The sequence below is a fragment of the Balaenoptera physalus genome (assembly GCF_965194825.1).
Source record: "Balaenoptera physalus genome assembly, chromosome: 8".
NCBI lineage: Eukaryota > Metazoa > Chordata > Mammalia > Artiodactyla > Balaenopteridae > Balaenoptera > Balaenoptera physalus.
Window position 1 is genome coordinate 104176908 of NC_138887.1, and position 13864 is coordinate 104190771.

Genomic DNA, 13864 nt, shown 5'->3' on the forward strand with positions numbered 1-13864 from the left:
CAGCCACTATGGAGAACAGTATGGAGGTTCCTTAAAAAATTAAAGTAGAATTACCATAAGACCCAGCAATCCCACTACTGGGCATATACCCAGAGAAAAACATAACTCAAAAAGACACATGCACCCCAATGTTCACTGCAGCACTATTTACAATAGCCAGGTCGTGGAAGCAACCTAAATGTCCATCAACAGACGAATGGATAAAGAAGATGTGGTAAATATATACAACGGAATATTACTCAAACATAAAAAGGAACGAGGGGCTTCCCTGGTGGCGCAGTGGTTGAGAGTCTGCCTGCCAATGCAAGGGACACGGGTTCGAACCCTGGTCTGGGAGGATCCCACATGCCGTGGAGCAGCTAGGCCCGTGAGCCACAATTACTGAGTCTGCGCATCTGGAGCCTGTGCTCCACAACAAGAGAGGCCACGATAGCGAGAGGCCCACGCACCACGATGAAGAGTGGCCCCCACTTGCCGCAACTAGAGAAAGCCCTCGCACAGAAACGAAGACTCGACGCAACCAAAAATATAAATAAATAAATAAAAGACAGCACTTTCTAAAAAAAAAAAAGGAACAAAATTGGGTCATCTGCAGAGACATGGATGAACCTAGAGACTGTCATACAGAGCGAAGTCAGAAAGAGAAAAACAAATATTGTATATTAACACATATATGTGGAATCTAGAGAAATGGTACAGATGAACCGGTCTGCAAGGCAGAAATAGAGACACAGACATAGAGTACAAACGTATGGACACCAAAGGAGGACGTGGAGGTGGGATGAATTGGAAGATTGGAATTGACATATATACACTAACTAATATGTATAAAATAGATAACTAATGAGAACCTGCTGTATAGCACAGGGAACTCCACTTTGTTGTACAGCAGAAACTAACACAACATTGTAAAACAACTATACCCTAATTCAAAAAAAAAAAAAAAATCATTTCCAACCTAACAGAGGTTATGGTCTAGAGTATGTACAGACTGTACTGACGAAATACAGTTCTAGGACCCTATCTGCCCACGTTTCCACATACCTGAAAGCACCTCACACTTGCAGTCTGCCAGCCTGGTCCTGAATAGTTGGCATAGCTTGTGCATAAGCAGCAAAATTTGCAAAACTGGTGTCAGCAGCCTGGAAAAATCCCAGGTACAACAGCAGAATGCTGTGTCATCAAGGTTTTGATGGCACAGAATATGATAAAAACACAGACATCAAGACCCTGAGTCACAGAACAATTAAGAAGAATCAGAACCAACATGAACAGGTTTTGAGTCCCTTAACCTTGGGTTTCTCACTATCAGCACTACTGACATTTTGGGCCAGATAATTCTTTGTTTTTTTGTGAGGTTTGTTTTTTTTTGGGGGGGGGGTGGGGGGTATCCTGTGCATTACAGAATGTTTAACAGTATCCCTGGCCTCTACCCACTAGATGCCAGTAAGACCTAACTAGTTGTGACAGCCAAAAAAAGTCTCCAGACATTTTCATGTGTCCCCTGGAAACCAAAATCTCCCCTAGTTGACAACACTGCCTTAACCTATTTATTTCACTTACATTTTCCTTTTTATGAACATACAAGTGATAGGTTTTTAGAAATTCAAAGTCAGTCTTAATGAGCTCTTTCAATTAAAAAATTCTAAGATATAAACTACTGGGTTATTATTTGCAGCAATTTTTTTCTTAGTGGTACATCAAATACAATGCTTCTTAGAAATCGATGGCATTTTCATTTCAATGAAATTCAGCCACCCACCATCCTTTCCCCTTTATCATGGAACCGTCATCCTGGGGAATTACTTCTTCCTCACTGTGTAAAGTTTTAAGTACTACCCAGTTCTTCCCTACCTAGTGGTTCTCTAGTCTTCCTTTTGATTCCTTTCAACTATCTAATATTCTTCTAAAAATTTCCTTGCTTCCCAAGTCGGCCAGAGTTAAGTTCCAGTCTTTCAACCAAAAAAACCTAACTGAAACAAGGTCCTTATTTAAGCTAGCCTGACAGAAGATATTTCAGAGTATTTCCCTGCCATGAAATTCACCAACCTATTAAAAATGTTGGTGCTTCTCCTTACCATTCACCACACAGGTGGAGTGAATGGGGTATAGATGAAACAAGAATTGTTGAAACAGTGTCATGGGGATTCACTGTACCCTTCTGTTTTTGAAGGTGTTTTAAAATGCCCATAATAAAAAGGTTAAAAATGATAACTATCCTATAAAGAAAAATATCACAATGGAAATAATTTCCAAAGTCCTTTCTGCATACCTTGGATCCCTTACACTTACATGTACCTATGCCCCAATCTTAAGGGCTCAGGAACTCAACTACAGTTATGGGTACATCTTGGGTGAAAAGAGAAGACTTGGAAAGCCAGGCATGTACCACTGACAGTCCAGGACACAAGGAACCATTTTCTCAAACTGCTTCCAAGGCTTTATTCAATTAAGGCAACAGATACAATTATCTATAAATGCTTTGTTTCTCCAAAAAGTTGCTTTTAAAAGACAGCACAGAAAACCTTCTTAATGTTTTTTCTGAAGTTTCTTCTCTGGTTGAAAAAAGAAAAAAATAGCTATTGATTCTTCTGAGAGCTATCATACAGATAAACACACACTTTTTGCCAAGATTTGACAGCTGAAGGTTTGCATGAAGAAGCCTTCAAACAAAACATTTTTTTTAAAGAGAAAACAATAAAAAAGGCTGTACCACCCTCTGCTCCCCTTAGAAGTGACAGAAAATAAATTCTTTATCAATAGTCATTTGTCCCAGGTTACAGCTAGGCTGCCAACCCCAGTCCACATGAGAGATGAAATCAGCCCTCACTGGCACCTTTTATCCATCTCATCTGCCCTTTACCTTTCATAGAACCGGAGAACAAATGGGAGCTAAGTCACAGAGGGGGAAAAAAAAAACCCACCACAGTGAGAATTACTGTAACAAAAGCCTGTACCATAGAGGAAGAAAAGAAAACAAAAAATTCCTATGTGAAATATAATAAGCAAAGTAAATATGAAGGCCTAACCAAAAACTCCTTATTAAAATAAAATTCAATTAAAAGTAATAAAATTTCAAAGACAAGGAATTCTACCATAACACATTGATTTTCTCTGCTTCTTAATGAAAATGGTCTGAATTTTTTTGAATATTTTAACTTCACTATCTAATTATATACTCCATCAACCTAACCCCAATTAAATAATTATGAAGTGCTGCGTGGGAAACTATTGAAATATGCGTAGACACTTTTAGCAGTACTAACTACATCTTGATTTTTAAAACCCTAAGCCATGAGCCTTCTCTCTTTCCTGAGAAAAATGGTGGTCTTAATGTACAGTAAAACTCATGTCCTGTTCTACACGTTTCAGGCAAATCGGACCTAGCTTATTTAGCACTTCGTCAAAGAGAAGAAATGTTAGAGAACATGTCATAAACCCTCACTTTAGAGATGAAATATTTAAGGCCCAAAGAGGTTAAATTATACGCTGAAGCCCCTATAGCCAGTGAAGACTAGAATCCAATTCAAAGATTCCTTACATTAGCTCTCTCAACCAAACTAGTGAAGCAGTCCAAAACACACACACACACACACACACACACATACACACACACACAAACTTACAAACCATCTACTGGTAGTAGTCATTGTGTATGTGAAAGATATTTGCATAATCATATAATAATAATAATGCTTTGTGCTATATGGAAATTTCAGAAATAGCACACTTGACTATCTTGAATTAAAATGTCTCCACATATTTCTATGAGTAAGTATATACTTTAAGTCTTTAAAAAGTAGTACTTTTACCAAAAAAAAATAATTATCTATGTTGTTTTGAACATTGCTTTCTTTTCAGTTTACAGCCTTTAAACATTTTTTTGAATCAGCACATAAGATCTACTTGACTGCCTAATATTCCACTGTAATAAAATTCCGTGTACCGTAATTCACTCATCCAGCCCTCCATGATGGGCATCTGGATTGTTTCCGGTTTTCTATTACAAAAACATTTCAGTGAACATTCTTTTAGCAGCTATTGTTAGTAGAAGTAGTAATAATGACAACAATAATATAGACGTATACAAAAAAATCTAGAGGAATGAAATGTTCAAGCGTGGTTATCTCTGTAGGATGAAATTACAGAGGATTTTGTTTTTTCAACCTTACACTCATCTGTAACATCTTTGTTTTTTTAAGTGAGCATACTACTAATCAGTGCTACTTATTAACATGGGTACTATCTATAACATATAATATTATTAGCTACAATACTGTTACCCTTAATACCCACAGTAGACGATGTAATTTTCAATCATAAATATATTCATTAAAAGAACCTAGCCTGAGAAATGCCAGGAGAATCCTCAAGAACTACTTCTCACATATTGAAAAAACAGGGCTCAATTATTCATGCAACTAAGAAATACACAAGAAATAAAATGGTCATTTACAATTGAGTTTGGGAAGGGGATAACCTAGGGCTTTAACAAGCACAATCCAAAACCACCAACAGCCACGTTCATACATGTTCAGCCGAATACAAATGATGAGTCTTATTATAATCATTCCTCTCCAAAAATATTTCATAAATATGACAAGTCTGCCAAAATCTGTCTCAAACACCATGAAGCTCACCGTTTCTGATTTTCAGATTCTTTCTTGGCCTGCTCCAGTGCCAGTTCCTCAGCCACTCTTCTTTTCAATTCTTCATCAGAAACTAAAATCAATAAAGAGGGGAAGGAGATAAAATAAGTGACTTTTTTAAACAAAAGCATGAGAATACTCAGGAAGGCAAAGCTGAGACTAGATCTTAATAGGCAAAGTTTTGCCAGCTGGTCAGTGTCTCCTTGGAACCACCTAAGCATGGTAGAAAAGACCAATTAGTGCACTTCAGGAGAAATTTAATCAAGAGTTCCCTGGTGACCTAGAAATCTCCACACCTGCCAAAAGTTATAATAAACTCAAGGAGCTGCTTACTACTGCCCAGTGGGACTGAGCCATTAAGTACAAATTCTTTAAAATGATGTCCTACCATTAAAGTCTGACAACTGCATAGAGGGGGAGGAGAGGGTGTAAGGAAGGGACTTCAGAGAGGAAAATGACACCAAAACATTCCTACTTTGATAATTAAACATTTTAAAAAATCACTTATTAGAGAAAGAAAATCATTTGTAGTTACATTCATTTTTCCATGATTTACGAAAAAAAGGGAATTTATGACTCATATTTAAAACCATATTTTTTGGAAAACGTCATTCAAATTCAAGTGCCAACAATTGGAGAGAGAGACACAGAACAGTGCTGAGAACACGGCTGGAGCTTTCTAAATACCTAATGACTTGATCTGAAACATCTGGTCTTTCCAATTAGAAGATTTTGTACAACATGTTCTGTAAGATTCTTACAGCTATGATAGCAAATAAAAGAGACAAATTTTACATACTCTTTAAGAGCCTTCCATAAGAAATAAGCAAGGACTCTTTCCTCTTCACTACCCAAAACCCACTACCCAAAATTATGACCAAGAAAGCACCAGAAACACTTAAGATCTAGGAATACACACAGGACCTAACAAGTATTTCAACTGGTTGAGCCTATTAGACGGAAATTAGTACTGTCTCTGCTCTTCAATGACATTTTATTTGACAATCTTGCATTATAAGCACCTTGCCTTCTGGAATATGCAAAAAATGAATTACAACAGGATATGCAAAAACTTTAAAATTTAGCTGACACTGGGCAATAACAAAGAAGATATATGAAAGGTCCTAAGGATGTCTTCTCTTAATTGTGGACTATCAGAAAACAATAACATCAAAGGACATTATCAAGAAGGTGAAAAGACAACCCACAGAATGCGAGAAAATACTGGCAAATCATATAGCTAACAAGTGGCTTGTATCCGGAATATACAAAGAATACTTACAACAGAACAACTGAACAGAACAATAAAATGACAACAAAATTAAAAATGGGCAAAGGACATAAATAGGCATTTCCCTAAAGAAGGTATTCAAATGGCCAATAACTGCATGAAAAATCACTCAACAGCATTCATCATTAGGGAAATGCAAACCAAAACCACAATGACTTACCAATTCAAACCCACTATAATCAAAAGGACAATAACAAGGGCTGGTGAGAATGTGGAGAAATTGAAACCTTCATACATTGCTGGTGGGAATGCAAAACGATGCAGTCACTATAAAAATAGTTTGGCAGTTTCTCAAAATGCTGAACAAAGTTACCATATTATCCAGCAATTCCACTGTTATGTACTGTATATATCCAAGAGAAGTGAAAATATATGTCTACACAAAAACTTGTACATGAATATTATGGCAGCATTATTCACAATATCCCAACAGTGAAGACAACCTAAATGCTAATCAACTGATGAAGGGGTAAACAAAATGTAGTATATCCATTCAGTGTGATATTATTCAGCCATAAATAGTTATGAAGTACTAATACATGCTACAACATGGATGAATCTTGAAAACACTGTGCTAAGTGAAAGAAGCCAGACACAAAAGGTCACATATTGTATGTGCCCACTGATATGAAATGTCTAGAAAGGGCATATCTGTAGACAAAGGAAGTAGATTAGTGGTTGCCTGGGGCAGGGGAGGCGGGAATGGAGAGTGACAGCTAAGGATACAGGATTTCTTTTGTGGGTATTGAAAATGTTCTGAAACTATCAATAGATTGTAAGATGGGTGCACAACTCTGTAAATACTGAAAACCACTGAACTGTACACTTTAAATGAGTATTATGTTAAATGTATCTCAATAAAGCTGTAAAAAAAAAGAATACAATATAAATAAAAAGAATAATGGACAAGGAATCAGAAAAAGAGGTAAACACTAGCTGAGGTCTGATCCCAGCTTGGGCATCAACAATTTGGGGTACCTTGGGGAAGTTACTAGCCTCTCTGGGCAGCAGTTTTCTCAAAAGGTTGCTCTAAAATGGATGTTCTCCATTTGAACTATATATACACTACGCTGCTGTTTGCCATCTCTCCTACTTTGTAGTCTACAGCATGAGAAAGAGGCAAGTCTCTGCTTTGAAAAGGTCACACAAAATTAATTAATTAATTAATTAATTAAAACTAGAACGGGGAATTGTTTGATTCCGGCAAATCTTAAGACTTTTTTTTTCAGCATTAAACGTCCAAAATAATACAAATCCCACTTGAGAAATTACAGACAGTAAGAGCTCGGCAAGGAGTCTGGATATGGATAGCCTTTGTTTTTCGATTAGCTAGACTTTAGATCAATCAGTTAACCTATCTGACTTTTGATTTCCTCATCCAAAAACAAAACCGGGTAGGTTACATAGGTGTCAGCTGGCTATGAAGTTCTCAGCTATGCACTCTATAAGGTGATGATTTTCACATTTTCATCTCCTTCTTATAAACAAGCAAAACAACGTGACATTTTTTCAAGCTGTTCACAGCTGGTAGCTCTATTAGTAGCAAAAATTGAGACAAATATTTCACCCAATTAGTACTACCTGATCAAACTATACTCTGAAGTGTACATACCAGTTAGGATCAACACACAGTCAGACCATGTGTAAAATCACACAAATTCCCCTGATTGCTTCAAATTATTGCAGCAAAATTTTTCTCATGCAAAATTCGATCAAATTCTCAATCACAATTCAACTGAATTTCACTCAATTAAAACTAGGCTTCAGTAAGACCTTGGTATACCAGGTCTAAGCATGAAGCAGTGAGATCAGTTTTCTAAAGTGAGCTGATACAACATATCTTAATAGTGCATTGTACGCCTCTTACATAAGGGCTTGCTACCAGGGGAAGAGCCAAAATCAGCAGTGAGCTTTTCATGATGATGTGATAAACCTGGAAGGGAACGGTAAGGACTCCATTACCACATGGCGACCAGCTGGGTGGCTGGGAAGGCAGCCATGCAAGAGACTGCAGAGAAGGAAATGCAGCTTCAAGGCTTGTCTTCCTTCTCTATACCCTCCTGCCTCTCATGTCTGCCAAGCCACCTACCGTGGGATGAGGTGGTAAATACTGATAGATGGAGATAATGGTGCTATCACCTAGGGAGGCCACGAGGGGAGGGAGAAAGATGGGAAGAGGAAGCACAAGAGATGCAAAGGTCAGGGAAGCTCCAGAAGCCACTGAAGAAGACATGCCCAAGGGACGGGCTAGTTCACATCACTTCTGGTCAGTCAAGGGACTAAAGCATAGCTGTCTCTCTAATGCCCTAGCTATTTCTGGAAAAGAAACACACACACACACAAAACTTTTGGGTCTCACGTCCAAGGTCACAGCTGAGGGCTTCCCTGGTGGCGCAGTGGTTGAGAATCTGCCTGCCAATGCAGGGGACACGGGTTCGAGCCCTGGTCTGGGAAGATCCCACATGCCGCGGAGCAACTAGGCCCGTGAGCCACAATTGCTGAGCCTGCGCGTCTGGAGCCTGTGCTCCACAATGAGAGAGGCCGCGACAGTGAGAGGCCCGCGCACCGCGATGAAGAGTGGCCCCCGCTTGCCGCAACTAGAGAAAGCCCTCGCACAGAAACGAAGACCCAACACAGCCATAAATTAATTAATTAATTAATTTAAAAAAAAAATTTCAAGGTCACAGCTGAAATGGAGAATTAGCTTAGCTATAATGGAGAATTTAAAATAACAAAAGATAAAACATGACCAAGCATAAAGAGTTTAAAATCTAAAATAGCAATTCAAAGCCCAGGCAGGAAAATAAACCAGCGTGGTAATGGGTTTTGAGCAAATCTAAGTTTCAAGTTATTTGTTTTTCAATCAATAGAATACAGAAAGCAACAATATATTTCTTCTGATAGGTCTGGTCCAAAGTGCATAAGGGAAAAAGATATACCATTTGGAGACCACTATTCAAAATGGCTTTTCTGAAAACACTCTTTTCAGCTTCAGGATCTGAACATTCTCTCAAATAAAACTGTTATTAAACTAAAAGGTCAGTGTTTCAGGATGGACTACTTTAAAAGAAGCACAGAAAGGCCAACTTTGCCTATTAGCACAGTGAGTTTCCCGTAGATCTTTGAGGACTGGCAGAGTTTGTGAAATGAGAAAAAGTAAAAACGAGAAATTTTCAAGCCATATAAATCAGACTGGCCACAGAAACCTGCAAAACTAGTTCAGGCTCAGTAAGTAGGGTTCTATAATTTTCACATAACGTACACACCTCCCTTTTAAAATGTATTAAGACAAAAGGATGCTTTCTTCACATAGTTGTACTCTGTACTTGCTAAAATGTTCTCAGAAGCGATTTTAATTTTTTTCTCAATGGCATATGTATCTCAGTGAACACAAAGACTGGGATTTTGTCAGTTAGTTAAAGATGATACAACACTAACCATAAAACATGTGAGAAAAAATCAAGCATTACAATTGCTTGGTTATAGCAAGTCGGCCCTAAACCCTTTATTTGAAACTACTATTGAAAATAAGAAATATTTGTATTAAAAGCAGCTCAAATTTTTGTTCGTTTTTAGTAAACAACATTCTAAACAAATGTTTTGGTTAGTCCAAAGTCAGCTTTACTGACTGCCTAGCAACCTTTTGCTCCTCTTAGCCACATTCTAAATTTCTAAGTTAAATTCTTAAGAAGTTCTAAGAATCTCTAATTTCTAATTTCAGGATCAAATAAAAAACTCCTAACCTTATACTACATGATTCTTAGTATTCTTAGGAACTGTGAATACCATGATCTTAATTCTCAGAGAAAGTGTAGCATAAATTTATTACACCTCACCTGTCTTCTATATTACATGACAATGTCCTAATTCTGTTTTCAGAAACTGGTTAAACGAGGGGTAGAGAGGGAAGGGGTGGAGAAGATGGGACACTATAATATATTTAAGACAGTTCCTTGAATAGTGGACAGAAATGACTCCAAAAGATGAAATGACTTTATGAATGGCTCATCATCTATGAAAAAAACAAAGACTGAAAATACAACCATGATTGGAGACTTACACAGATTCCCTGGACCTCAAGGGACATACCAATTTCCTTTGTAACTTTTTCCGCTATGACTTTCCCTTTCTTTCATTTTCCTAGCATAATCCTTACAGCATAATTCCCTCCCCAATTACAGTATTTCTGAAACAATCTCTGCAAGTTACTTAATAAAAATTATGGCTTGCCTATTAGAAAAATGTCAGGTCCTTTGGGATTTTTCCTTTATTCCATTTCTTTCTGGTTTTACCATTTACTGATACATACCTTGTCCAATTTTATAAGCCCTGTTATTTTCATATGCTAGTTTAAAAACACCAAAGAGAACTATGAAAATCTACTCTCAGAAGAAAATAAATGTATGTAATTGCATAACACAAGCAGCAGATTTTAGATAAACACTGGACTCTGCCAGGACTGAGACAGCTGAGCCAAAGCTTATACCATAAGATACAGCCAAATTCAATTTTCAGCTCCATAGAAATATCCATTAATCTTATAATTTCAATAAATTCATTAATACAAAAAAAGCACTGATGGTTTAAAAAATAATAATGGAAACATCCATGCAATCAATGAAATACAACACACAGTATATCAGAAGTAAATGACTCACAGCATGTGGGTTGCAGGATAAATCTTGTACTGCTCCTTATCTTATAAAAGGTACAGAGTTTGATTAGAAGAGTCAAAAAATGGCTAGAATAAATCTCAGGGGTTAGAAAGAAACATGTAACAGTTTGCCATTATCCATTTGTGGCACCATCTAGTTAGCAGACAAACCTGATTTAAACACACACACAGAGTGTGTTAAGTATGATGATATTCAGCTGAAAATAACATTTACTATCACCTTAAGGATAACGTATCCTAAGACTGCCTTCAAAAAATGCCATTTGTCTAGATACCTGGCAGGGTAACTGAGGCCACTTATACATTAAATCTAACGACAATGTTGGAATGAAAATCCTTAACTGCACTTTCAAAACCATAAATATCGAATCAGAAGGCGCCGTGTTACAGTTTGGCAACCTAAACATTAACTGTATCAGGTTAATGGCTTATTTTGTAGTATTATTGCTCCATCAGGATTTATATACCTTCGTAAATTTCTAATCTGAATGGCATAATATGCAAATAATGTCCATTTTATTGTTTGCTTCACAACAAGCACTCGTGGAAACCAGCTCCACAATACCTTCTATGTGAAAGCAAACATCAATACCAGACTGCAGATGCTGTAGAGCAAAAGACAAGCTCATCACTCATATTCTACAGTTTCCACATTTTTAAGCAGACAATTCATAAAACCAGTATTGAGAATCAGATACACCTAGTATTTCATGTCTTAATATCCTGAATAATAGTTGCAAGACCTCACAAAGCCTCTAGGAAAATAAGATCTATAATTTAAATTAAAAAATAATAATTACCTCTGGATATTGCTTTTTGATGCATAGCTTAATTTTTTTGTTTGTTTCACAAAGGGATGTATTTTGTTCACTGGAGATAAAACCAGCAATTCAACAGCGTTAAATCTCCAAACCCAAATGAAGTACCAAAACCACCCAAACCTGCTTCTTTCTTTCCAATAGTCCTGAGTGTGGCTGCATTCAAAGGTTTCTCCATAAAGAGTCATGACATTCAAAGAGGACCAAGTTGGAAATAAAGGCGGTTCCCATCTAGCCCTGGTTTTGCCACAATTCATTTTTGTGATTTTGCTCAAAAACACATCACTGCTTTAGGCCGAAGCTGTCTCCTCTATAAAATGAGAACCCAAACTAGAAAATCTCCAACAGCCATGCCCTTACACAGCAGCGTTAAACGGGACTGAATTCATGCTTGAGCCTCCACTTCCCCTAAAAGCCCGGTAACATGAAGGTGAAAGAATAAAAGGGTCTACCGTTGACAACATATACTGCCAACTGTTCCTCTGAAGTGACACTCCACTCATTTGGAAAAACTGTCTGTCAAATACCCTGCAAACTAACAAAAACATCCTCTAGGCTTTACAGACAAAGCAAAAATAAAGAGGGAAGGAAGGACAGGGTGGGAGAGGGAGCAATATTGTGCAGGCTCTTCTAGGCATACAGCAGATGTTCAATAAAAATGTGTTAATCGTTTGATCTGTGGAGTCAAACATCAGTCATTAGGTGAAATAAGTCACCAACTTTTTGGGTAGCTTAGGGACGATTTAGAAAAAACGTAGCACACACTCTGCAAAATCACATATAATCTAAGTAAAAAATGTGGGCTGCCACTCAAAAAAGAAATTCAAGACAAATATGCGCCTTCTCCCCAACTCTCCACACCACTGCCGCCACCACCACCCCAGGTTTCTGCTCCTGTGGACCCTCCTGTACAGAAAATTGAGCCACCACTACCAACAGTATATTATTTATAAAGGAGAGAAGGATGGGTATTCATTATAAGCTTACTGTACTGGCTATAAGGTTTATTTTAATGCTTAAGCTCAGGTTTCTATTCTCTGGTCAACTATATGAAGTTATTTTTGTTTGTTTAATTATTTTCTCCCAAATCAAGTGACCTCAAGGAATACACAAACTAGGGAAATCAATCAATTCACTAGGTAGTAAATCCACATTGACTTAATCCTACGCTAGGCTTTGTAAGAGACAAATGGTCCCTACCATTAAGGAGATAAGAGTCTGAGTTATTAAAATTGTACTTTGAGGGTTTAGTATTAATGACACTTACAAAGGCGGGCTGTAGTCATGGAGTATTTCATGAAGGAGGAGGGACACAAGCAAGGACGTACATTAGACAGATGGAAAGGAAACCAAACAAAGCTTGTTTGTAAGAAAAAAAAAATTGAAGGGTAAATTATGCTCAATTGTGAGGAGCCTTGAAAACTAGGCAGGAGTTTGGATAAGAAATATTAAGAAATAGGGCACCATGGACAGTTGTTTAAAAATGAAAATAATGAACATTTTGGTACATGACTCTTTTTGAATTATGGTTTTCTCAGGGTATATGCCCAGTAGTGGGATTGCTGGGTCATATGGTAGTTCTACTTGTAGTTTTTTAAGGAACCTCCATACTGTTCTCCATAGTGGCTGTATCAATTTACATTCCCACCAACAGTGCAAGAGGGTTCCCTTTTCTCCACACCCTCTCCAGCATTTATTGTTTCTAGATTTTTTGATGATGGCCATTCTGACCGGTGTGAGATGATATCTCATTGTAGTTTTGATTTGCATTTCTCTAATGATTAATGATGTTGAGCATTCTTTCATGTGTTTGTTGGCTATCTGTATATCTTCTTTGGAGAAATGTCTGTTTAGGTCTTCTGCCCATTTTTGGATTGGGTTGTTTGTTTTTTTGTTATTGAGCTACATGAGCTGCTTGCAAATTTTGGAGATTAATCCTTTGTCAGCTGCTTCATTTGCAAATATTTTCTCCCATTCTGAGGGTTGTCTTTTGGTCTTGTTTATGGTTTCCTTTGCTGTGCAAAGGCTTTTAAGTTTCATTAGGTCCCATTTGTTTATTTTTGTTTTTATTTCCATTTCTCTAGGAGGTGGGTCAAAAAGGATCATTACAGCTCTATTTACAATAGCCAGGACATGGAAGCAACCTAAGTGTCCATCAACAGATGAATAGATAAAGAAGATGTGGCACATATATACAATGGAATATTACTCAGCCATAAAAAGAAACGAAATTGAGTTATTTGTAGTGAGGTGGATGGACCTAGAGTCTGTCATACAGAGTGAAGTAAGTCAGAAAGAGAAAAACAAATACCGTATGCTAACACATATATATGGAATCTAAGAAAAAAAAAAAAAGGTCATGAGGAACCTAGGGGTAAGACGGGAATAAGGATGCAGACCTGCTAGAGAATGGACTTGGGGATATGGGGAG

The 13864-nt window shown here is 37.4% G+C and overlaps 1 protein-coding gene and 1 long non-coding RNA gene across 3 annotated transcripts in view; one reads left to right on the forward strand and one right to left on the reverse strand.

Annotated features, from left to right (window-relative positions):
* Positions 1-13864, reverse strand: part of CHCHD3 (coiled-coil-helix-coiled-coil-helix domain containing 3) — a 281079-nt gene that overhangs the window by 216984 nt on the left and 50231 nt on the right. For both annotated transcript variants that reach the window (XM_082473146.1, XM_082473145.1), the window contains exon 3: positions 4641-4722. In XM_082473146.1, coding sequence (XP_082329272.1) covers positions 4641-4722 — 82 coding nt within the window. The remainder of the gene's footprint in view (positions 1-4640; positions 4723-13864) is intronic.
* LOC309666102 lies at positions 4732-13825 on the forward strand. The gene is made up of 2 exons (XR_014266899.1): positions 4732-8306; positions 8621-13825. It is a non-coding gene; the product is annotated as an uncharacterized lncRNA (long non-coding RNA).